Genomic DNA, 22,264 nt, shown 5'->3' on the forward strand with positions numbered 1-22,264 from the left:
AATGGACTAGTTGCATAAACAAAACTAAAAAAAAAAAAAATCTGTTTCCAATTTGATTTCGTTTTGGGTTTTGAGGCCCCTGGTGGTGGCGCCACCTGCTGGCTTGCCTGGGGAAGGGCCCTTTCCTCAGGGATCGTGGCCGTGCTGAGGGACCTTCCGGAAGGGCAATGGGAATCACAGTTGAGGGGGGCTCTCTTTTCTGGATTGCTATTTTCCAGTGACCCTTGTCCTGTCCTTGGGCATCCTGCAGCCCTGGTCCAGGAATGGCCAGGGTTTCAATGCCTGGAATGATGTGACAGGAGCCAGGGGGTAGGGAGGGCAGGGCAGGAGTGGACAGAAGAGAAGGGAGTTTGGTTGCCCGGGGGCACTGGCCTACATCACTCATGAATGACACTTAGACACAGGCAGGGATTGCTGTGCCAGGGTGACCCTAAAGCAGCACGAGCCTCTGTTTTCAGACCCTTCCTCCCTACCTCAATGAACTCAGGCCTGGCAATGAACTTGGCTCCTAGAGAAGCAAGGGCAGCTGAGGTGGGGGTAGCGGCATCCTCTTTTCCTCAGCATCTGGCCAAGAGTTTGATCCCTGGAGGGTCCCAGCTACCCAGGGCTGGGCAAACACTGTGGCTGTGGACCAGAGTGGCTTGGTCGTTGCTGAGAGAGAGCCAGGCCCTGGGATGGAGGAGGGGATGTCTCTCCTGTCCACCAGGCCAAAGTGTCCTGTTTGAAAAGTTTGCTCTTAGTAGAAGCCTTTCTTCATCAGCTCTCCGTGGCTCAAATGCTGTGGCCCTGTGAGCTGCAGGGCGGCTCTGCAGAGCAGGCGGCTGAGATCTTAGGCCTTTGGAGTCTGTCCCCTATTAGATGAATCCCTCCGTCTTCCCACCCACTCACATCCGCATTTGTCTGTTAATGCGCCAGGGGCTTTCCTAGGCATCGGACAGTAAGGACTCCCCAGGATGGGGTGGTTCCCAAGTAGGCAGTGACCGAGTCATCCCTGAAGGGAGCTGAGAGCAGGTATGTGGAAGATGTGAAACCATCCAAGGTTTGGAGGGTTTCCAGCAGGCTTATTGGCTGGAGCTGAGGAATGGATCCCTGACATGCCCTGTGACTGACCCTGGACATGGCCTTGACAGGTCAGGAAAGACAAGAGATAGGGAAAGAGGATAAGGACCAGATCGGAGACAAGGAGGAAGGGGAACCTGGTCTAGCAAACGGCACATCAGCATTCTGACAGCAGTGCGTGTGTGTGTGTGTGCGTGCATGTGCGTGCATGCAAGTGTGCATGCGCACGCGTGTGTGTGTGTTATGCATTCATAGTGGGGGCAGGATGGCAGAGGTGACAGGTGAGGAGGTGGTCCAAGAAGGTAAGTCCTAGTTGAGGCTCTGCCATCCATCCTGGGGTTCTGAGTTCAGCCCAGGTACGCTAAGACAGGCTGGGGAATGTCAGACCTGGGCCTCATTAGCTCAGTCCCAGCCCCACCTCCACCCTGCCCAGCCTTCCCAAATAACCTTCACTCAACATTTGTCTTATACTTTGACTTATGCCAAGGATAGAAAGAAGAAACAGCCACATGAAGAGTACTCCTGCACTTGTTTAAAAACCAGTATTGAAGACATTGTGTGTTATGTTTTTATTCCTCTTAGGATTTGATTCTGGGGAAAAAAAGAAAAAAAGCCTCTCTCTTATTTAAACGAATGATAGGTTTCCCTCTGTGGACATAGCAATACCTATACCTACATATATCTATATGTAGATATATATTTATGTTGGAAGGGAGAAACTCAGCATTTTTTTAAATGATATGCAAAATAAAGCTAATATATGCTCATTAAGTAAAATTTAGCACACTGAGAAGAATAGGGGAAAACAAAACAGCCAAAATCATACCACTTAAAACAGCCTCTGAGTGATATTTGAGAGGATTTTTAATAGTCTTTTGTATGACACATAGGTTTAAAACAATGAAGTAACCTGTAGAGAAAATGAAAATTCCTCTGGCCAGAATTCTCACCTGGCCCTGGTTGTCTTGCTCACTGCACACATGTGGGCAATAAGTTATTACTGATTCTATGTAAAGAGCTCTGCCCAGTGCTCTGGCTGCAAGGCTGCAGGAGAGCAGAGGCTGGAGTGGTGGCTGTGACAAGGACAGAGACTGAGACGGCTGTGAGGGCAGAGAGGCCTGGAGGAAGGGATCAGCTTGCTGTGTGCAGACTTGCTCTGAATGGATGGGATTCTAGTGATTGACCTGCCACAATGGGAATAAAGTTGGGTATAAACCCTTTTACCCCAAGAAAGTTTCATGGTCATTTTTTGGTCTCACCGACTCAAGAGTGAACTTGCCTGGGACTGAAACCCACTGTCAAGACAACTGGCAATGTCGGCAGGATTTGCTGTAGACCAAAGAATGAAACACACTGCCCTCAGGGGAGAAATGTTTTAGCGACTGCTCCTATGGATGGGGAGACATTCGAGTGTCCCCCAGTGGACGTGTGGTCCAAGATGGCTTGCCTCCTAGAGGACCGGGCCCCATCCCAAGACTGGGAAGGTGTGGAGGTGACTCCTGAGGCTGTAAAGTTGGCCCTAAGAAAAATAGAGAATTCCTTAAACAGAGTGCTACGAGGTGGCAGGAACTGTGGGGTGTTTTTTCTCACAGTACTGAGAAAGGCCATAAGGGAGAAAGACGCCCTCCTGCAGGAAGCACGAGAAGAGGCGGCACGAGAATGTGAGCTGCGAGGTGCCGGAGAGAAGGTAAAAAATTTGTTGATGACTGAAATGGCCTCGCTGCGAGGTGCTGTGGAAATGGTAAAGGATACGATGGTAGTCTGAGAAGCAGCAGCCTGAGAAGCAGCAGCCCGAGGGTGCAGATTGCCGGTGCCGTGGGGCAGGTGAAGGATGCAGTGGAGCCATCAGTCCCAGAAGTGGAGGAGGAGCCGAGGTTGGGCGAACAGGTGGGGGTGGAGGCTTTGTGGGTGCTGGAGGCATCGGCCCCTTCTCCGTTGAAAGCCCTCCCGGTTGTAGTAAAGAAAATAAAGACTCAGCAACCGCGGTTCCTCTGGGAAAGGTGCAGCCCCCTCCCTAGGTCACGGAGCACTCTGTGGTCTGCCTCTGCACTCAGGCTGAGCTGGTGGATTTGGGCTCCTGGTTTTGGCAGAAGCCCTCAGAGTCAATGTCAGCTTGGCTCCTGTGTCTGTGGGGTGTAGGTATTGATGGATTTCTTCTGTCTGGGTTAGAAATGGGAAAACTGGCTTTCTGACAACTCACCCTGTCATGAGGCAGCAACTGCAAAACGTGCCTCAGACCCCAGACAATCACTCCCCCTTGATTGGATTATGGCCGTTCTTTGGGATGTGTGGCCCAATTGGGTGATTTACCACCCTCCCCTGCTAGACGGCAGAGGTATGTGAGCTCTAACAGGTGTTACAGGAGTTAGGCATGAAAAATGCCATTTATAGTCCAGAGAATTATGGCCCAGACGAGGAGACTTTTACCACGGGGATGAGAAATGTGGTGCTTCGCATGGCTCTCCTGTTCTTCTTTGGGCCCCTGTAACTCAGGGGGGAAATCCCGGGGCAAAATACCTCTAAAACCGAAATCAGTCGAAGGGAGAAATAAAGTTAAGAAACCCTCTTTTTCTTACAAGCCATCATCCTGTCTCTTTCTTGACCTGGCTGCCACAGAAGAGCTCCACCCAACATTTCCCAGTGGAAGAGCTCCACCCAACCTCTCCCTTCCAGATAAACCTATTGATACATAGATGCACTAAAGCCAGGTGAGAGATTCTCGAAATATCACAATTTTACCCACAGCCCCTACTGGCCATTCTTGCCCCTCACTTAGGATATAGCCCGTAAGTGAGGTTATCCATACAGCAGCAGACTTGGGAGAGGCTGAAGTATTGAAAGTACAGGAGGAAATACAGTCTGCTACTTGGGGGAAGAATTTAAAGGGCCCTGTGAAGGTCACGAGGGCCCATATGTGGGTTGATTTGATAAACGTAGGAGCAGACAGAGAGAAATGGGATGGAAAGTCAAAAGAACCTTACTGGAGCTGTGGCAACAATTGAAATTGGAGCAGCAGTTGTGGCCACTGAGGACAAAGCATCAGAGGCTGGAGACAGAGCCACAAGTCTGGCCTGTGTGTCTGCAAGACTTTCTGCCGGAGAGGCTAGAGAAGCCCTCCAGGGGCTGAAGAAAGTGGGTATTATAAGGTCCGCCCATGATCCTTTTGGTTAATTCATCTGAGTAGAACAGTTTAAACACAGCTGGGATGACGACTTGGTGGTAGTGGATCTCCTCAGGCTTAAGGGTTATTATAATTTCTGTTATCTGTATTATCATTTTTGTTATTTGTATATTGTTGTAGCCTCTGTTATTGTGGAATTTTGTTACAATGTTTCAGCTTGCACAGGGACCATTGCAGGAGATTGAGGGCACATAGATAGAGAGGCAAGAATCCTGGAGGGGTGAAGTGTGGGGAAAATGAATGTTCCTGTGGCCAGGATTCTCACCTGACCCTGGTTGGCTTGCTCACTGCACACGTGTGGGCAATACATTGTTGAGGACTTTATATAAAGAGCTCTGCCCAGTACGCTGGGCTGCTGCACAGCTGCAGAAGAGCAGAGGCCGGAGTGGTGGCAACGCCAAGGACAGAGACGGTTGTGGGGGCAGAGAGGCCCAGAGGCACAGACCGGCTTGCTGCATGCAGACTCGCTCTGAGGAGGATGGGATTCTAATGCTTGACCTGTCACCATGGAAATCAAGTTGGGTATGAATCCTTTCACTCCAAGAGTGAACTTGCCCGGGGTTGAAACCCACTGGCAAGACATAACCACATGCATATAATGTTGAATCCTGTTACTTTTCAGGGAAAAATTTAACCTTTAACCATAAAGCTAATTTGACCTTCGGTGCTAGCAGTGCTAGCGGATTTGGTGGTATTCTTCTTACATGGTATTAATTTCCTGTTTCTATTTGAACAATTGGATTTCATTTGTGTCTTTCACTGTAAATCACCTCTGGTCCTTACTAAAAGTTAGAGTTGGCCTTCTCAGGTGGAGCACAGACTGGGGTGTCCAGCAGCACCCAGGTGTCTGCAAGAATATTCAGCTGGGCTCAGCAAGGTACCTGCTAGAGTTGGGGCTGCCGGAAAGTGTGAGCCAGGTGTTGTAATTATGCTGGGAAGTGTGAGCCAGGTGCTGTTGTGCCCAGAAGCAGGAATTCCTGGGGAGGGAGAATCTGTAAGGATGTGGGGATTGGGAGGGGGAGTGAGCAATGTGGTAGGTCTGAGGACAACTGAGAGACGTCAGGGCACATAGGGAAGCCTGGGCTCTGCTGTCTTGTGTCAACTACGGTGTTTGGGCAAGTCACTTTACCTCTCTGAGCTTATTTCCTCACCCGTAAAATGTGGATAATAGCACACCCTTTGCAAATTTGGTGTGAGGCATCATTGAAGTAACAAATGTGAAGTTGCTCGTATGAAGGTATAAAACAAAAAAGTGCTATTACTGTAACTGCAGCCAGGAGTTGTGGCCAGTGGTAAAGCCAATAGTTTGAATCTTTGAAGGTTGACAAAAGGGGCTTTGGAATGTTTCAGAAATGCAATGCAATGAAGACCCCTTCCCCCATACTCCAGGGGGGTCTTCCTGAATGGAGGGGTCGGGGAGAAACAGAGTGTCTCCCAGGAGAGAACAGAAGAAGCTGTGTCAGCAGGAGATGAGGTTCAAAGTGAAACTTGCTGAGTCCTGCAGGGCCCCCTCGGGTGTAGTGCAAACTGGCAGGAAGGCAGGGGATGAGGAGGGGGGCTGTGGCAGCCCAGGCTTGGGTGGAGGAGGGTGTCTCTTGCACCCACTGTGACTTCCAGAGGGATTCGCTGCCCCGCTCCTGCCATCCTCAGGGCTCGGTACCCCCTCCTGGCCCTGGCATCGCTGCTCAAGTACTGCCAGGGTCAGTCCTTCCTGTCCATCACTTCCTTGATCCAGTCCACGTAGCTGAGCACTTTGGTGTAGAAGCCATACCCCTTGCCACACCCAACGCCCCAGGATATGATGCCCGTGGCCACCCAGCGGTGGGCATGACCGTCCCACACCACAAAGACACCACCACTGTCCCCGTGGCAGACATTCTGCTGCTGTTTCTCATCCCCAGCACAGAACATGTTCTCAGAGAACACGTCAGTCCTCTGCTTCCCTCGGAGCCAGGCTTCGCAGGCCTCCCTCGGGGCTACGCGCAGTCCTGAGTATTTCAAGTCAGTGGTCAACCAGCCCATCTCCACGCCAAACCCACTGACATAGCCCAGCAAGCCGCTCTGGTAGAGGGTCTCATTGTCGGGCAGGCAGACTGGGAGGAGGTTGGGGCCCAGGGGGACACTGTGCTGGAGCTCCAGGAGGGCGATGTCTCCATTGAAGTTGTAGGACTCGTTCTGGCGGTAGTCGGGGTGCACCACCACACGGCGCACGGGGACGTCTCCCAGTTTTATGATCTCCTCTACGTTGGTGTGGCCCAGGAACACGTCCACATTCCGGCTCTGCTCAGGAAAGACGCTGTCCTTGGGATAGAGGGTGTGGGCGGCCGTGAGGACCCATCTGTCGCCCAGCAGGGCCCCACCGCCCCGGCCATGGATGTTGGTGAGTGCTTGCCAGGGGAAGTTGCCCAGCTCTGCTCTGGAAGAACCAAGAGCCTTCTGGTTCTGGGCAATGGGGTTGACTGGCCGTCCACAGCCTGGGAGGGAGGAGAGGTAAGCATGAAAAGTCAGCCGCTGCCTCCAGACGCCTTCATTAAAGACCTTCTGTGAAATGCTCACTCTCCTGTTTCCTCTGCCATTTCAAAGCCCCTTTTTAAACTCTTGGTGGGACTGCTCCTGAGCAAAATCATGCATCAAGGACAGCTGGTCTTCAGGGCCTCTTGCCTCTATTTTTCTGTGTCACCTCTTCACTTTTAACATCTCCCACTACCACCTGCCTGTGACCCACTCCCAAAGCACGAAGCTGGGCAGCCCCTACAGCTTTCTGAGGGCCAGGAGTCAAATCTGAGCAATTTACTCAGATTGGGTTAGAAAGGCAATGCTGTCGCTCCAACAATGGGCTTCAAACATGGTGGCCTTGAACCCTCATGTACCCTGGTGGGGATGTGAAATGGTGCGGCCACAGTGCAGAGCACTCCTGCGGTTCCCTGCAAAGTTAAACACAGCGTTGAGCTAATGCTCACAGCCGCAGTATCACAACAGGTAAAAAAGTGGAAACAACCCAAACTGATGGATGCCAAAACAGAATGTGGTATGACCATACAATGGAATTAATTCTCTTCAGCCACGAAAAGGAATGAAGTACTGACACAGGCTACAAGGTGGATGAACTGCGAAAACATGATGCTAAGTGAAAGAAGCCAGACCCAAAGGATCACATACTGTATGATTCCATTTACATACAATGCTCAGAAGGGAGATGGGTGGCTGCTGGGGGAGGGGAGGGGTGGGAGGGGAGAGTTGGAGGTACCAGGTTTCTTTTTAAAAAAATTAAAAATTTTTATTTATTCATTTATTTTGGTATCATTAATGTACACTTACATGAGCGTCATTATGGTTACTAGACTCCCCACCATACCAGGTTTCTTTCTGGGGTGATGGAAATGTTCTGGAATTAGTGGTGATGGCTGCCCAGCCTTGTGGCTGTAGTAAAAATTACTGAATTGTACACTTTAAAATGGTTCAAATGGTGAATTTCAGGTTATGTGAATTTTATCTTATAAAACCTTTTAAAAAAAATGGGCTTCCTGGGACTGAGGCTTCTAGGTAGGGCTATGTTTCGGGGACAGGGCCTGTGTGTCCTGGGGCAGGCCACACCAAGGCAGGGCCCTCGCTGTCCGGCTCCTCTGTCCCCTTCCTCCTTCACTCACCCAGCTGACTCACTTCCTTCGGGCTTTTACTTTCTCAGTTCTCTCTTGATTCTCAAAGAATAACGGACAAGCTCCTTGCCTCTCCTTTTCTGGGCCTTTTGGGGTCCCCTTTTCTTCCTCACCTTCTGCCCTTCTCTCCCCCTTTCTATTCTAAGGCTCCCTTTAGCCCCTGTCCTGCCCCCGCAGGCCCCCTGACCGCTGAGGTTTCCTGGGGAAGTGGCACTGAACGGCGCTGGCAGGTCCCCACTCACCAGGCACGCAGCCAGGAGCCTCCTTCCTGTCTGGTGTCTCCTCTCGGGGGCTCTGGGCTGTGGGGGTGACTGTCCCTGAGGAGTGAAATGAGGGAGTCAAAGAAGCAGGCTCAGAACTGGGAGTGGGGGCTAAGGGAGTAAGTGCCCAGAAACCCAGGCCTCTTGGTGGGACTGAAGCAAACAGGAGCCTGTTCCCAGCAGGCAGGGACTCACCTGCCAGGTTTGCCTGATAATAGGGCTCCTGGCAGTGCTTCTGGTTCTTGGAGAGGCTGTCTCCAGGTTTATTGATGGCCTCAGAGCCCCCACTGGCCTGGCTGATGGACCGATTATGGTTCACACCTACAGAAAACCAGTGGTCATCAGGACCTAGATCAGACTGCAGACTGGCAACCCTGAGACTGGCCCATGGCCATATTTAGTTTGACCCGCACAGTCTTTAACTTAAAACATTTGAACAATTTTTCACTGATTAGATTGTTAATGCTAAAAACTTTTGGAAATAACTGATAAGTAGGGTATGGGGAAACAGGCATTTTCATACATGACTAGTGGGTGTAAATTAGCAAAACCTTTTTGGAGGGAAATTTAGCAACATCAAAATTAAAACTGCAAACTTTTTCACCTAGCATTTCCATTTCTAAGAATTTACCTGCATAGAAATGCTTGAAAATGTATGTACAAGGAAACCCATAACAGTACTGTTTATGGCAGTGAGATATTTATCAGTGGAGGACTGATTAAATACATCATGATGCAGCAACCAAAGGAATATTATATGGTCACCGAAAAAAAAAAAAGAAAGCCTATGTTAACAATATGCTTATGGGATGATCTTTAAGATATGTCATTGAGTGAAAAATGCCAAATTTAAAACATAGTGAATATTATGCAACTTGCACACACAGTATTTATGTTTGAATGCATAGATTGTCTTTGGAAGAATACTCAGGAAAGGGACAACAGGGTTGTTTCTGGACAAGGTAGCCAGGGACTAAGGGCCCTGAGATCAGAGGAAACCTTACTTTTTACCATATTATTATTTTTCAAAATTTTTACCTCTTGCATGCATTAGCTTCAAAAAAAAATCTGAGTTACCATTTGAGAATTCAGAAGTTCACTTAAAAACCGGATTTGGGGCTTCTTCTGAAGAATGAGATGATCTGCAAGCACTGGGCCTGAAAATCTGAAACTGCGGGAGCTGAGCACTGGCTGTCCCTTTAACTGGGCTGCTCATCAGCAATGGCTGGGCTGGGGCATGGACGGGTGGGCCCGTGTGTCTGTAAAACCCCAGACTCAGCAGTCACTCAAGCTTCCACCTGTCACTTCAAGATCCTGGGCCCACAGCTGTGGGCAGAGGCCGCAGCCCCAGGAGGGATACTCACCCACGGCTTGGTAAAGGGCCAGGAAGCCCTTGTGGGGGCTGATGGGCCCATCCTCAGGGGAGGTGGGTGCATGGAAGGTCAGCCGCAGCCTGTTTCCGAGGGACACAAACTCCTCCTGACCAGGGGGACTGCCCAGAGGGGATCCCTGCTGCCCACAGAACCGGCTTGCATCCATCCCACTGGCTGTGATCTGAAAGGAGAGAGGGGAGAATCTGCAGCACAGGAGGTCACAGGGTGGCGTCCTGGGCATGGACTCCAGCCCTGTCAAGAAGGGCTGCTTGCCTCTGGGGCCCCGAAGCCATCCCTGGGGGAGCCTTCCTCAGCGAGCTGCCTGTTCCATTACTGATTCCCACATTTCTTCCATCCAGGACCATGTGGTATGACCATACAATGGACTTCTCTTCAGTCACGAAAAGGAATGAAGTACTGATATATGCTACAAGGTGGATGACCTTCGAAAACATGATGCTAAGTGAAAGAAGCCAGACACAAAGGATCACATACATATGATTCCACTTATATACAATGCTCAGAAGGGAGATGATGGTTGCTGGGGGAGGGGAAGGGTGGAAGGGAGTGAGGGTTTCTTTCGCCTACTGTAATGATCTCATAAAGCCCACCGTAGTTACCTTCCTTCAAAAGAAAGAAGCCCTTGGGTACCCTAGGGCTCCCCAAATAGTCCACTGGATTATCAGCTCTAAGAAGGCAGGAACTACTTCTGTTTTGCTCACCACTGGGACCCTGATGTTCTCCATGGTGCCTCTAGTGTCACAGCCTTGCATCAGCAAATATACACACTTAAGTCCCTCCCATCCAGCGTCTTCCACCCCCACCACCTTCCACTGCTCTGGGTAACTTCCTGTGGCCAACATCTGTGAAACAACAAGGCCCTCTGCAAAGACTGAGCCCCTGGGGTTCCTGGCCTTTCCTGGTCGCCTTCTGGAATGTCCCTCCTCTTAGCACACAAATTGTAAATGAAGCCTCCACAAGCGGTGGAATTCAAGGACACAGAATTGTACCCAGTGTGGGTACGGTGGCTGCTGTTGCTTAATCACGTTAGGATTCTAATGAGCAAAACAGAGTGAACACATGACTGAGAGTCCTAAGACCTGTGTCACATTCCAGACTTTGCTCCTAACTCCCTGTGTGACATGGTGAGTTTCATAATCACCCCAGACCTCAGTTTTCTCTCCTGTAAAATGGTCTGTCAGGCCTCATCCAGCCAGGACATCACATTGTACGGCAGCTCTCTCCACATCTGCACAAAAAACAGTGGCCAGGATGGTACTGAGTATCTGCCATTCAAAATTCATTCTGCCATGTGTCCTATCAACACGGCAAGCTTGGATTTCATCCATTTCTCATTTTTCCCTCAACTTACAGTCATTCTGTTTTGCGTGTGAGATGCTGCGCTGTGTGCTGGGGATACAGATGTGAATGAAACAAAGTTCTGCTCCCAGGGAGCCCCCAGTCTGGCTGAGGATACTGACAAGTAAAAAAATGAGCTAGACCACAGTGTGTTTGGTTCTGCGTTTGAGGTGTATGTGTGCATATGATTTGCTCTGGAAACAGACAGGAGGGAAGAATCCTGTTCCTGACCTTGAGCTCCCTCAATGACAAGGGAAGAGTCAAGCCAGGATTCAAAGTGTCCATGACCAAGAGCAGGGCTCATGGTAGGTGCTCAGCACACAGAGGCTGAACAGAATGAAGTAGAACCCTGACTTCTGATTTAATCTGAAACAATAAATACATGCATTTACCTCCTCTCCCACCTCCAATCCCACTCATATGACAGCAAAGGGATAAAATGGTCTATATGATCAAGGACAAAAGGGCGAGAGGGGGGCTGGCAATGACATTTTGGAAGATGGAATGGAGATGGACATGTGGCTTCTGGAGTCTGCAAAGCTGGAAGTCAACACAAAGCATGTAAGTTCTCAACACAGGAAAGTTTCAGGAACTGGGGTGACCAGGAACCCCTGAGGATGAAGATGAGGGAGGGGCTGACAGATTGCCTGTGTAGGGAGACCTCAGAACTCTAGGTCCCTTCGCCCACCTGGTGCATTTGAGCAAGTCCCTCGGGCTCACACTAGACCTGAGGCGGAGCTGAGTGTGGGCCAGAAACCCTGAGCTTGCTCCCTCAGTGCACTGTGACCGAGGGGGTGGAGGGGAGAGGGGTCAGGTGAAAACCTACACATCAAACCGGGAGATGCCCTCCCAGCTTGTTTATCTGCTGGTGACCCTGAGCAGGAGCCTAGAGGCTGGCGGTCCCCAAAGACAACAGTTCTGCATGCTGACATTTACGAGGCCCCCAAGAGCACATCCAGGTCACCTTGTTGATAACCCTATTTTCAAACCTGTTATTTCACAAATTTTAGCTGTCTGTCTACACAGAGTATCCAGTGCCATGCTAGCACTTCATTCTTCAACAGGAATGGACAGCCAAGACGACCAGACACTGTGGGAGAGTCTCTAACATGAAAAACAGAGACCAAAACAAAGGAACTTGAAGAAGTAGAGACAATACAGGGAACAGAAGAAACCATTTAAAATAGTCCCAACAGAGGGAAGAGAATAGATATCGCCTGAGACAAGAACAATATTCTATATAAAGGCATGCTTAGTAAAGAATGGGCCTTTAGGCATGAAAGAAGTACATTAGCAGAAACAAAACAAAACAGACATTAATTAAAAAGTTGGCAGTAAAAATGAGAATATCTCCCAGGAAGTGGAACAAAAAGACAAAGAGCTGTAAAAAGAACAGAATGGATAAACAAGTTAGAGAATCAGTCCAGAACATACAACAGCTAAATCCTGGGAGTTCCAGAGAGAGGACAAAAAGAAAGCAGCCATTGGGGAATGATTTAAAAAGAAATGCAAGAACATTCCCAGCATTGAAGGACTATGTTTAAAGAGCCTCTAGATTACAGAGCACTGAATGATGAGTACAGGACGACCTGTATCAAGGCACATCATAAAGTCCAGAACCCTAGGTAATAAGGGAAGTCTTCTCAAAGTTCTGGAGAGGAAAATCTAAGAGTCAGGAATACTGGTACCAGACTTAACACCAGAGCTAGAAAACAATGACACCAAAATTCTGGGTGAAAATGACCTATAACTTAAATGCAATTAAATGCAACCACTCCCTTATTTTGGAGGAGAATGTGCTCCTCCAAAACGAAGGAGTGAACCAAGAAACAGAATGACATGGGCTTCAGTTCCAACATGGGAGAGATGAAGGAAATACCCAGAATGAGGGAGAAGGGAAATCCCAGACTGGGTGAAGGCTTAGCCAAGAACTCACACTGAAGAAATAAATCAAGAGATCTTCATGTGGGATGTCGCCAGTACGGACTAAGAGATTGAGATTTGTAGCTGAATGTGTCAGAGAGAAGATTTACTCTCCTGGCTGAGTCTGGGAAGACTAGCCACAGAGAGAACTAAACAAACTGAAAAATCAAAACAGAAACAAACAAAAACCCCAAAGAACTTCATGTAATTATTGACTTCTGGGAAATCCAAAAGTTGAAGAAAAGAAATATAATTATTGTACACCATGTGCTGGATGTGAATATTTTAAGTCAAAATAATGTAATTAATGAATAGATTTAACTAAAAATGGTAATACAGGGAAACTGGGAGGATGGAAAATGTGGGTGGTAAAGGTCTAAGAGAGGGAAGTTTGAGGTTAATAGGTAATAGGCCAAAAAAAAAAAAGCATGCTATTATACATAGGAAAATAAATGCCAGATGAAACAGCTCCATGAATTGTAAATGATTGCCCCCCCGGGAGTAGGCTGGAGACGCTGGTTTTCATCATAAGCCTGTAATACTCTGATTTTTAAAAAAATTATGCACATGTACTATTTTGATACAAATAAAATTTAACCCAAAAGCTAATGTGAAGAATTGTTTTTAGAGTGTCCTTATTCTAATTAAGGCTCTTGTCACAAGTTTTTCGAAAACTTCTCTAAGGTAAACTTGAACTGCAGCACAGGCACTCGATGAACGCTTGGGGATGGGCTTTTAACGCTGAGGTGTGAGTCTTGCCCTTTCACCTTAGGGTCTTGTGGTATGTGTTTGTCCCTTTGTAGGGCTTCAAGCAGCGGGCCTGTTCTCCCGCCCCCTCCTGTGCTCTGTGGGGCCCGGATGGCAGCAGGGGCAGGGACAGGGTGGTGGGTGGAAGGCTGTGTGCTGGAGTAGCCCCCGCTTCCCAGGTAGGCCGCCCCCTGCCCCCGACAAGGGCCCTTCATCCATCCTCTGTGATCAGAGCACAGCCACCTCCCCTTGCACCTGGGCTCCGGGCCAGCAGGCCCCCTCCCCGGGTTCCTCCAGGACCTGGACCCCAGCTCACTGTGACTGAGTCCCCCTCACAGTCCTGGGACGGCTCTAGGTCGAAGTCCTGGAAGACCAGCCTCACGGCAAGGCCCTCTGGAGCCCTGATGTCAACGATCATCTCTTGGCCTTTGACGTATGGCTCTGGGTATCCAGGAGATGTCAGCTCCTGGGGTAGCAGCTGGGCCAAGAGTGCAGAGCCCTGCATGGGGCAAGCCTGGAGGACTCCCCAGAGGAGCAGCCACCACCTGTGGATGTGTGAGGGCAAGATGAGGTCCCACAGCTGTGGCGTGGGGCCTGTGGAAATATGAGGCGTAGGGGCAGGTGATGCTAATGGTTTGAGGCCTTAGCAGCTGGCCTCGGCCCTGGAGACTGGACCCTTCTGGCTGTTCCCGCATTGCCCCTCCTCTGCCCGGGTCCTTCAGCTGCCTGCCCTGAGCCGGGACTCTGAGTTTCCCCCAGCACTCCTCTCGTCCAAATTGGGGCTGTAGCCCACCCTGGGAACTGAGGGGGCAACAGTGCACAAGTGAGGGAGTTTTAGACACACGTTTGCTAGCTCGGAGCGCTGGGCCTGACCGCAGGGAAGGCTGCTGGGGGCCTCGGGCAAACTCCAGCTCCCCCTCTGCGTGAGGCGGTGGTGCGTGTGCGCTTGTGTGTGTGCCTGTGTGCCCCTGGGCCCCGGTGCCCCTCTCCCCACGCTTTTCCTCTCCTCCAGGTCGCCGCACTGCACACTCACATCTTCCCTGGGCAGCTTGTGGAGTGGGGGCTTCTCCAGAGGTACTTCCCTCACTCGGAGACCAGGTACCTGGAATAGGACAGGGACCGGCGGGAGGGACACAGGTGGGGCTGCAGAGGGCCCCACGGGGGAGGAGGAAGTTACTGGAAATGAGTTAAGCAACCCTCCACGGTTCCCTTTTTCTAATTCCCTGGTTTGAGCGCCACCTGCTGTCGGGTTCAGGACTAGCTCACCCACCCAATCTAGAGGGGAAACAGCTTCCAAACCTCGCGGGACCTCAGAAGAGATCAGGGGCGGAAGGCATTACTTTTTACTTTGTGCTTGTATGGCACGCTAGGAGGGCTCCTTGTGAGTTAGGGCTGTCGCTTTTAATTGGCCATACCTCTCCCTCTCTGCCTTTTCCACTCATTTAATTACCAGACCGTCCCTTGTAGGCCGTGGACCTGAGCGGCTTCTTCCTTCCTGCTCCTCATCAAGCATGGGGGAAGGGGGGTCAGCCACCTAGGTTGTCTTTTGAATCCTGCCCGCAACCGCTGAAGATGCTTGTCCAGCGGAGCTAGGCTGGGGCCCGGCTGGGGTCAGGCCCAGACTCTAGCTTCTTTAGACAGACACCAGGCACGGTGGCTGTGGGCAGAGACCACCCTCCCTGCATCTCCAGGAGGGACACTCACCCAGGGCTTGGAAGGGGGCCAGAAAGCTTAGTGGAGGCTGGTGGTCTTGTCCTCAGAGGAGGTATGTGGAAGGTCAGCAGCAGCCTGCTCCCCCAGGACACACTCCCTCTGACCGGGTGGGCTGCCCCAGGGGGTCCTGTTGCCCACAGAACCTGCTCAGAGCAGTCCCACTGCCCGTGGTCTGACCGGGCTGGGGAGGCGGGCAGGGGTGGGGAAGAATCTGCTCCACTGCTGGTCACAGGGCCGCATCCCAGGTGTGGACTCCAGCTCTGCCTAGAAGGTCCGCACACCTCTGGGGCTCAGAGGCATACGTGGTGGCAGCCTTGTCCAATAGTCCTGTTTTCCCTTCTCTCCCCATTCTACCCACTACCACTGCCGCCAGATGCTGAGAATGGCTCCCCGCACACTCCAGTCCCACTCTTGGTCTGTGCTTTAAAGAGACCCTATGGGAACCCTGTGGGGCCCTCATGAGCAGTCCATCAGGCCAGCTGGCCGACTGCATTCAGGCAGGGTCTGTGGTCCCCTGGCTCACCGTTAGTGATGGCTAAAACAGCACCCAGCCCATATACACGATCATGAAATGTGTGCCACTGAATCTTCAGTATATGGGTAGGAAGTCTCTTTGCTTCCCGTCTTCCCTCTATGCTAACCCCTGGAAAACCCCTACCCCCCGCAGCCCACTACCACTTCGCTAAGTACTTTTCTACTAACACCTTTTGGCCCCTGACTTTCCCTCCTCCCCTTCTGCAGGACACTTCCCCTACCCAACATAAGGTAACTAAATACAGTTGTGGTCCAGCAATCTAATCACAGAAGGAGAAAAATCTAAAGATACAAAGTGGCTACAGTGGTACACCTCTGTCCCGTTCTGTGATCCTGTAATAGCAATAAGCAGCTCCTTCCAGGCTCTCCCTAGGCCCTCCCGAACGACCAGGCTCCTCCTCAAGCTTTACTTCTCCATTCCTCTCTGTCCTGGAGCATCCTTCCTTCATCCTTAGTCCAAGGCAGCGCTTGGGAGGCAATCCTTCTCCGCCCCGTCCCATGGAGTCATCTCCCTGGGCCTGTGCCCGCTGCTCAGGTCCCTGATGGCATGTTCTCCTCTAACTCTTCCTTTACTTGCCCCCCCCCATTACTTTTCTCCCTTTCTCCTGCGTTCTTACTTTCCTCCTCTTCCTTGATCCAAGCTTCATCTCCAACAGCGTCCTCTCCTCTGAGCATTATGTTGCTCCATCTTCCTGGGGAGGCTCTGGCCTGGCAAGGTAGAGTTGGGCTTGGGAATTTTTATTGTTTCCTGAGTAATAGGGCACAGTGGAGATGAGGACCCCAAATGTCATGGCCAGAGCATGTGATCACCCGTGGGGAAGGGGTGCTACAGGCAATCCACAAATGCCAAATCCTCTCAAGTGAATTGAACTCAGGGTTTTACAGCTTCACCCTCTTTCCTTTTTTTTTTTAGCTTTTCCCACAAGGCTGATTCCTCTTTTTCCTGGTAGATCACAGGGCAGAAATTCCTCCAGTTAATTTAAATAATCACAGACTCTTAAACTCTTTGCAAAATAAATCAAACAGAGTAATGGGCTTTTACCTTTATGTTTGAAAAGAGGAGAGGAGAGTTCCAAAGGTATTCTCTGGGTCTAACAGACAATCTCACAAGCACTTACATCTTTTGGAAATTGAAGAGGTTGGTTTAAATATTGTTTTCAGAGTAAAGTTATCAAAAGCCAACCAGAGCTGTAGACTTTTAAGGTTCATAGATTACATTGCACTTACCATACAGCCGTCATCTCTGAAGACTGAATGTCTGAAAAGATTGCTTTGTACAAATTACACTTCCAAAGATGATATAAATATAACAAGAACAGGATTATCTATTTTCACACCAGTGAGAAGGATTGTTCCTGATTCACCACTTTGTCAGAATCAGCTCTCTGAAGAACAACCATGTCTGATTTTTTGGAAGTCTAGGATAAGAGGGAACATGCTTTCTCCTCATTTTGCTGAGATCTGTTTCATTAGCTTCTGTGAGGCTTGCTTTTTAAAGCCAAGAACCAGAATTTCATTAATGGAGTATTTAGAGAGAAAGAAAGGCAGGCCTGAGAAGCTTAAAAGGTACAAAAGAAAAGAGAAAGTTAACCAGTGGAATATGGGACATCTTATGTTTTTCATCTGTAATTGGGGAGACGGGTCTTTTCGCTCCAGGGCAAGTGAGAGGGCTTGGCTCAATCTGGGCAACAGGGCTGTGACTGGGGAAGGCTCCAGGACAGGAGGAGCAGAAAGTTACTGGAAATAGAGTAATTGTCAGTATGACCGTTAAAAAATCTGTAGTGTGGACACCACTTGCTGTGTGGCTCAGGGAGAGCTGAAATCTCGGAGGTGGTCTTTATCTCAATTGACGCTTTATAGCTCTGAGGCCAGGAAGATGACTTACCTACCGACACCCAGACTTAACTTGAAGGAGAAGCTGAAGGAAAGTTCTGTGGGGGACATGCCAGCTGTCTATTTGCTTTAACTTCTCTATTTCAAATATTATTCTCATTTCTTTAGGCCCCTGGTTCTCTACCAGTCATTCCCAGCCCCTGGTAATCTGTATCGCTGCCATTCCTTTCCGGGCCCTGAGCTCTGGTAGAAGGAGCCGTGGTCATGTGGAGGCACCCAGACCCGAACTCATCGAAATGAAGGGCGGAGAGAGGGAGGTTGGTGAAGGCGAGTAGAATTCGCCTCTGTGGACGACTCCTCAGGTCCTGGTCTGCACTGTCCTGCCTGCCCTGAGTTAGACACCTGGAGCTGGAGATACAGCTGATGCCAGAGGCCCTGCCTTCTCACTGGATGTCTGAGCATGTAAGGTGGCTGAGTGCGGCCTGCTTGGCTCAGCAGTCCAGCTTGGGCTACTTCTTGCCAATTGTGGCAGAAGAAGGAGGTATGGGGCCCCGGGAGAGGAAGCCTACTGACACTTGCTGGTGAAAAGCCAGGACCTGCTGGAACTGCCCCAGGGGTCTGCCCAGGAGGAAGAGGGGCCAAGCCAGCCCCTGGATCACAGGGCTCTGGGGCCCAGTATTGTGTCGTCTCTCTGACCATGGAATTACTCTTTCATCACACACTATCAGCCCTAACAGTACTGGTGACTTTTGCATTTATTTTCACTTACCCTGATTCACTTTATTTGAAGAAATAAATCTCCAGGTAGATGCACTTCTGTCTCCCCTCATTGTTGGTCTCCCTGTGTGACTCTGGGAGGTCTAGCAAGACTGTTAGGTCCTCACCCTGAGGTCCTTGGGGCCCTTGCATGGGGGTTGTGAGGTCAAGATTATTTTTGTAATAACACTAAGCTGTTATTTGCTTTTCTCTCTTTCTCTTATGAGTGTACCATGGAGTTACCAGAGGCCACATGAGGTGTGACATCCCCTGACAACCAACTTCCGTGCTGTGTGGCCTGTATTTTAAAATATTCTCAGCTTTAATTTCCAATACAGTGAATATGAACAGATATAACCTACATAAACAAAAGCTCTTTGGGGTTCTCAATTTTTGAGAAGTTCTCAACGTTTGAGACCAGCTGCCCCTGGGCAACCCCTAAAAATAAAATAAAAGAAATTAAACAAAGAAAGGCAAAGAGTTACAGCTAAAAGGCCAACGTATAAAGTAAATTAAAATGGATTTCTGAGCTGGTTTAATTTGGGAGACTTGTTTCTAATAGGGTGACCTGTTAGAAATTGTCTGGCTTGTCTGGGTCCAAGAGGTTTCCTGGGACACAAGACTTTCAAAACTAAAACTGGTTATTTCCAGCCCTTCAATCATCTGTTTTGTCCCCCTTGCCCATGGCCACATGTGAGCCCCTTGAGAGCACGAGCTGTATCTGCTCTGCGTGTAGGCCCCCAGACAGGTAAGAGGAAAAGGAGAAGCAAGCTGCAACCTGTAGGTTCAGTACGTTCACAAAATAGAAAATGTCCACAAAGACAATCTAAAACAACTGCGACTGGATTAGAAAACAGGGCTGTGGATGGCTGAAAACACATTTCTCTGTCTAGTGAAATGTCTGTAGTGTTATTAAATCACTTTAATTATGATCATTTTAAATACATTTACTTTATAATCATAATTATGACCAGACGGCTCTTTCTAAGCCAGATAAGATTACAAGGATGAGGCCAGGGGTCCGGAAGATGATGCTAGACCCTGGCTCTAGGGGCAGCTTTAATCCACGTGATTAAGGAGGAACGTTTGCCCTTGGATATAAGCTTAGCTCAGGCACAGGTCCTTTCAACCTTAGGGAGCTTATGTCTAAGACAAATGGACATCCCACTGTCCCAACTCTCCTCTGCATCTCCAGTTCTCACACCTTCTGAGCCTGCTTCTGGGCCCACTGAGGGTTGCTACTTATTAACTGAGAAGGAGCAAAGGACAGAACCGGGAGAGGGGACAGTCTGAAGTTGTCATGGGGGATGGAGTACATGGCGTGAGTGCAGGACGTGCAGAAACAGTGTGGATTTTTCTGTTGAACTTAATGTCGTTGCTGCCACCTGCTGTCCTGTATGGGGAAGGACCTTTGTGGGGACTGGGCTGGGTTCACCTGACCCCAGCATTTAGAGAAGAGTTTGTGCTCTCGGAATCCAAACAGCCATGCGAGATTGAGGGGGTCTGCCTCTACTTCTGTGATAACCAGGGTTTCCTGTCTTAGACATCTTGCCCTGGGCCAGGACGCACTGGGCTTCTATGTCTCCCATAGGTGAGGAGAGAGATTCAGGAGAGAAGTGGACAGCAGAGGGCGCTAAGGAGCCGAGTGAGCTGGGCTGGGATCCTGGGCTTCTGTCCTTCAAGGCCAGTGGAGATGCGCACAAACCAGGGATTTAGGATAAGAATGACTCTAAGGAGAGTTGGATCTGTCCTGCACGCTCTGCTATCCCCGAGTCATCACAGGTTTGCAAGTCAGCGCTTGAGTTCCGTATGTTAAGTGTATGTGGGCAGAGGCTAAATAAACTCCAAAGGGGTGTCAGCCCTCATCTAGCTCCTCTGGTCCACCTGTCAGCTATCTGTTTAAAGTACCAAGCCTTCATGGCCCTCCCCAGCTTAAAGCTTTCAATGGCTGTGCCATCTGATCTGCAAGATGAAGGCCAAGCTACCAGTCTTATGGCTCACTCTTCATTCATAATTGGGGCTCTGTGCTGGCCGCCCTCCCATACATGTCCTAGCCACACTGATGATCTTACAGGTTCCCAAACATTGTCTTGCATTTGTACACGTGACTCCCTGACCAATTCCATATTCTTCAGTCATCAAAGACCAAAAGTTAGTATAACATAGGGGTTAAGGGGGGCTGGACTTCTAAGCCAGATTCACCAGGTTCAAATACAGAGAGTGCCTTGTAGAAGCTTTGAGACCATGTGCCTTTAAACATCTTCATCTGCAGAAAGATGAGGACAGTGGTGCTCACCCCCAAAAGGCTGTGGTAAGGATTAGATGGGTTAATAATCAAAATTCCTTGGGAGACTACCTGGCATTTGGCAACCACTCAATATCACTACTTGCTTAGTGAGGGAAAAGAGCAAAATGGTTAGATCAGTGGTTTTCAACTAGGAGCAGTTGTGCTCCCCAGGGGACATTTGACAATATCTAGAGATTTTTGATTTTTCACAGCTAGGGGGATGCTATTGGGAACTAGTAGATAGAGGCGAGAGATGCTGCTAAACATTCTACAATCATAAGACAGCACCTCCCACAACCAAAAATTATCTGGCTTAAAATGTCCATAGGGCTGACATTGAGAAACCTTGGTCCGGCTCCTCTACAGCCAATCTGTTTGCGTTCAAATCCTGGCTCTGCCTTTTTTGTTTTTTTCTGGTTTTTCCTTTTATTTGTTAAATGACCTTTGGCAAGTTACTTAAACTCTCTGTTCCTCAGTATCTGTGATGGTTAATTTTGCAAGGCAACTTGACTAGGCCCAGGGATGGCCATGAGAGGGTGTTTCCGGAAGGATTAGCATTTGAACTGGCAGAAGGCCCTCCCCAGTGTGGGTGGGTGTCACCCAGTCCACTGAGGGTCCAAAGGCAGAGGAAGGGAGGGTTAGCTGGGACATGGATCTTCTGACCTAGAACTGGGATTTATACCATTGGCTCCCCTCATTCTCCAAGGCTTTAGCACTTGGAGTAGAATTACATGGCGACATTCCTGGCTCTCTAGCTCACAGATGGCAGACTTCTCAGACTCCATAATTGCTTGAGCCAATACCTTATAATAAATCTCTTTCTATATATATGCAAGTATATGTATATATATCTGTTCCTCTGGAGAATCTGGACAATATAATTTTCTTACCTGTAGAATGAAAATAATAATACGACACAGGATTCTAGAGAGGAGCAAATGAGATGAGACGTAAATGCCCTGTATGTAGTAACCATGCCATGGATGTCTACCATTATTAATACTTCTCTCCTTATGTGTCCCCTCCTCTGGGAAGCCCACCTTGACTCAGGTTAGATTACTTTCCTGTGCTTATCAGCATGCTAGCACTTAACTCGACATATAACAAATCACCTGTTCACTTGACTATCTTTCTCACAAGCCTGAGCTCCTTGAGGGAGAGACTGTGCTATGGGTTTCGATATCCCCAGGACTGAGTGCAGGGCCTGGCACATGATGGTGCCCACCTTCATCTGTGGGATGAGCTCCTGGGGTGTGCCAGAGAGGGAAGGTGTGCAGCAGGTAGTGGAGTTTTCAAGGAAGGTGCCCAGGGAGGATGAGGGCATGTGGCAGGCAGGTGGGCCAGGAGCTGGGGTTGGCAATGGAGGCGGACAGTTCCAGACAGGGAGCCTAAGCCTCCTGCCTCTTCTCCTGAGTCAGGGTGTGGCAGTGAAGTCCACCCCAGCTCACTAGCCCTGTCCTGTTTACTGTTCTCTACTGTCAGTGCTGGCCCCTGTCATGTGACTCTGCTACTACCTATTGGGTACCTTACCTTTTTTTGGAGAGAGCAGGCCCGTGAATGGAAGGGGTTGTTGAGAGGGCATG

The 22,264-nt window shown here is 49.6% G+C and overlaps 1 protein-coding gene across 1 annotated transcript; it reads right to left on the reverse strand.

Moving 5' to 3' along the window:
• Positions 1–5,472: 5,472 nt before the first annotated feature.
• Positions 5,473–14,873, reverse strand: C1RL (complement C1r subcomponent like; the record flags this gene model as incomplete). The annotated part of the gene is given in 7 exon segments (XM_036909885.2): positions 5,473–6,714; positions 8,139–8,213; positions 8,352–8,477; positions 9,521–9,710; positions 13,875–14,103; positions 14,592–14,642; positions 14,644–14,873. Coding segments are annotated over 7 exon segments (1,674 nt in total), but the record flags the coding sequence as incomplete, so codon positions are not given.
• Positions 14,874–22,264: the final 7,391 nt, after the last annotated feature.

This window comes from Manis pentadactyla, chromosome 14 (genome assembly GCF_030020395.1).
Source record: "Manis pentadactyla isolate mManPen7 chromosome 14, mManPen7.hap1, whole genome shotgun sequence".
In the NCBI taxonomy this organism is placed as follows: domain Eukaryota; kingdom Metazoa; phylum Chordata; class Mammalia; order Pholidota; family Manidae; genus Manis; species Manis pentadactyla.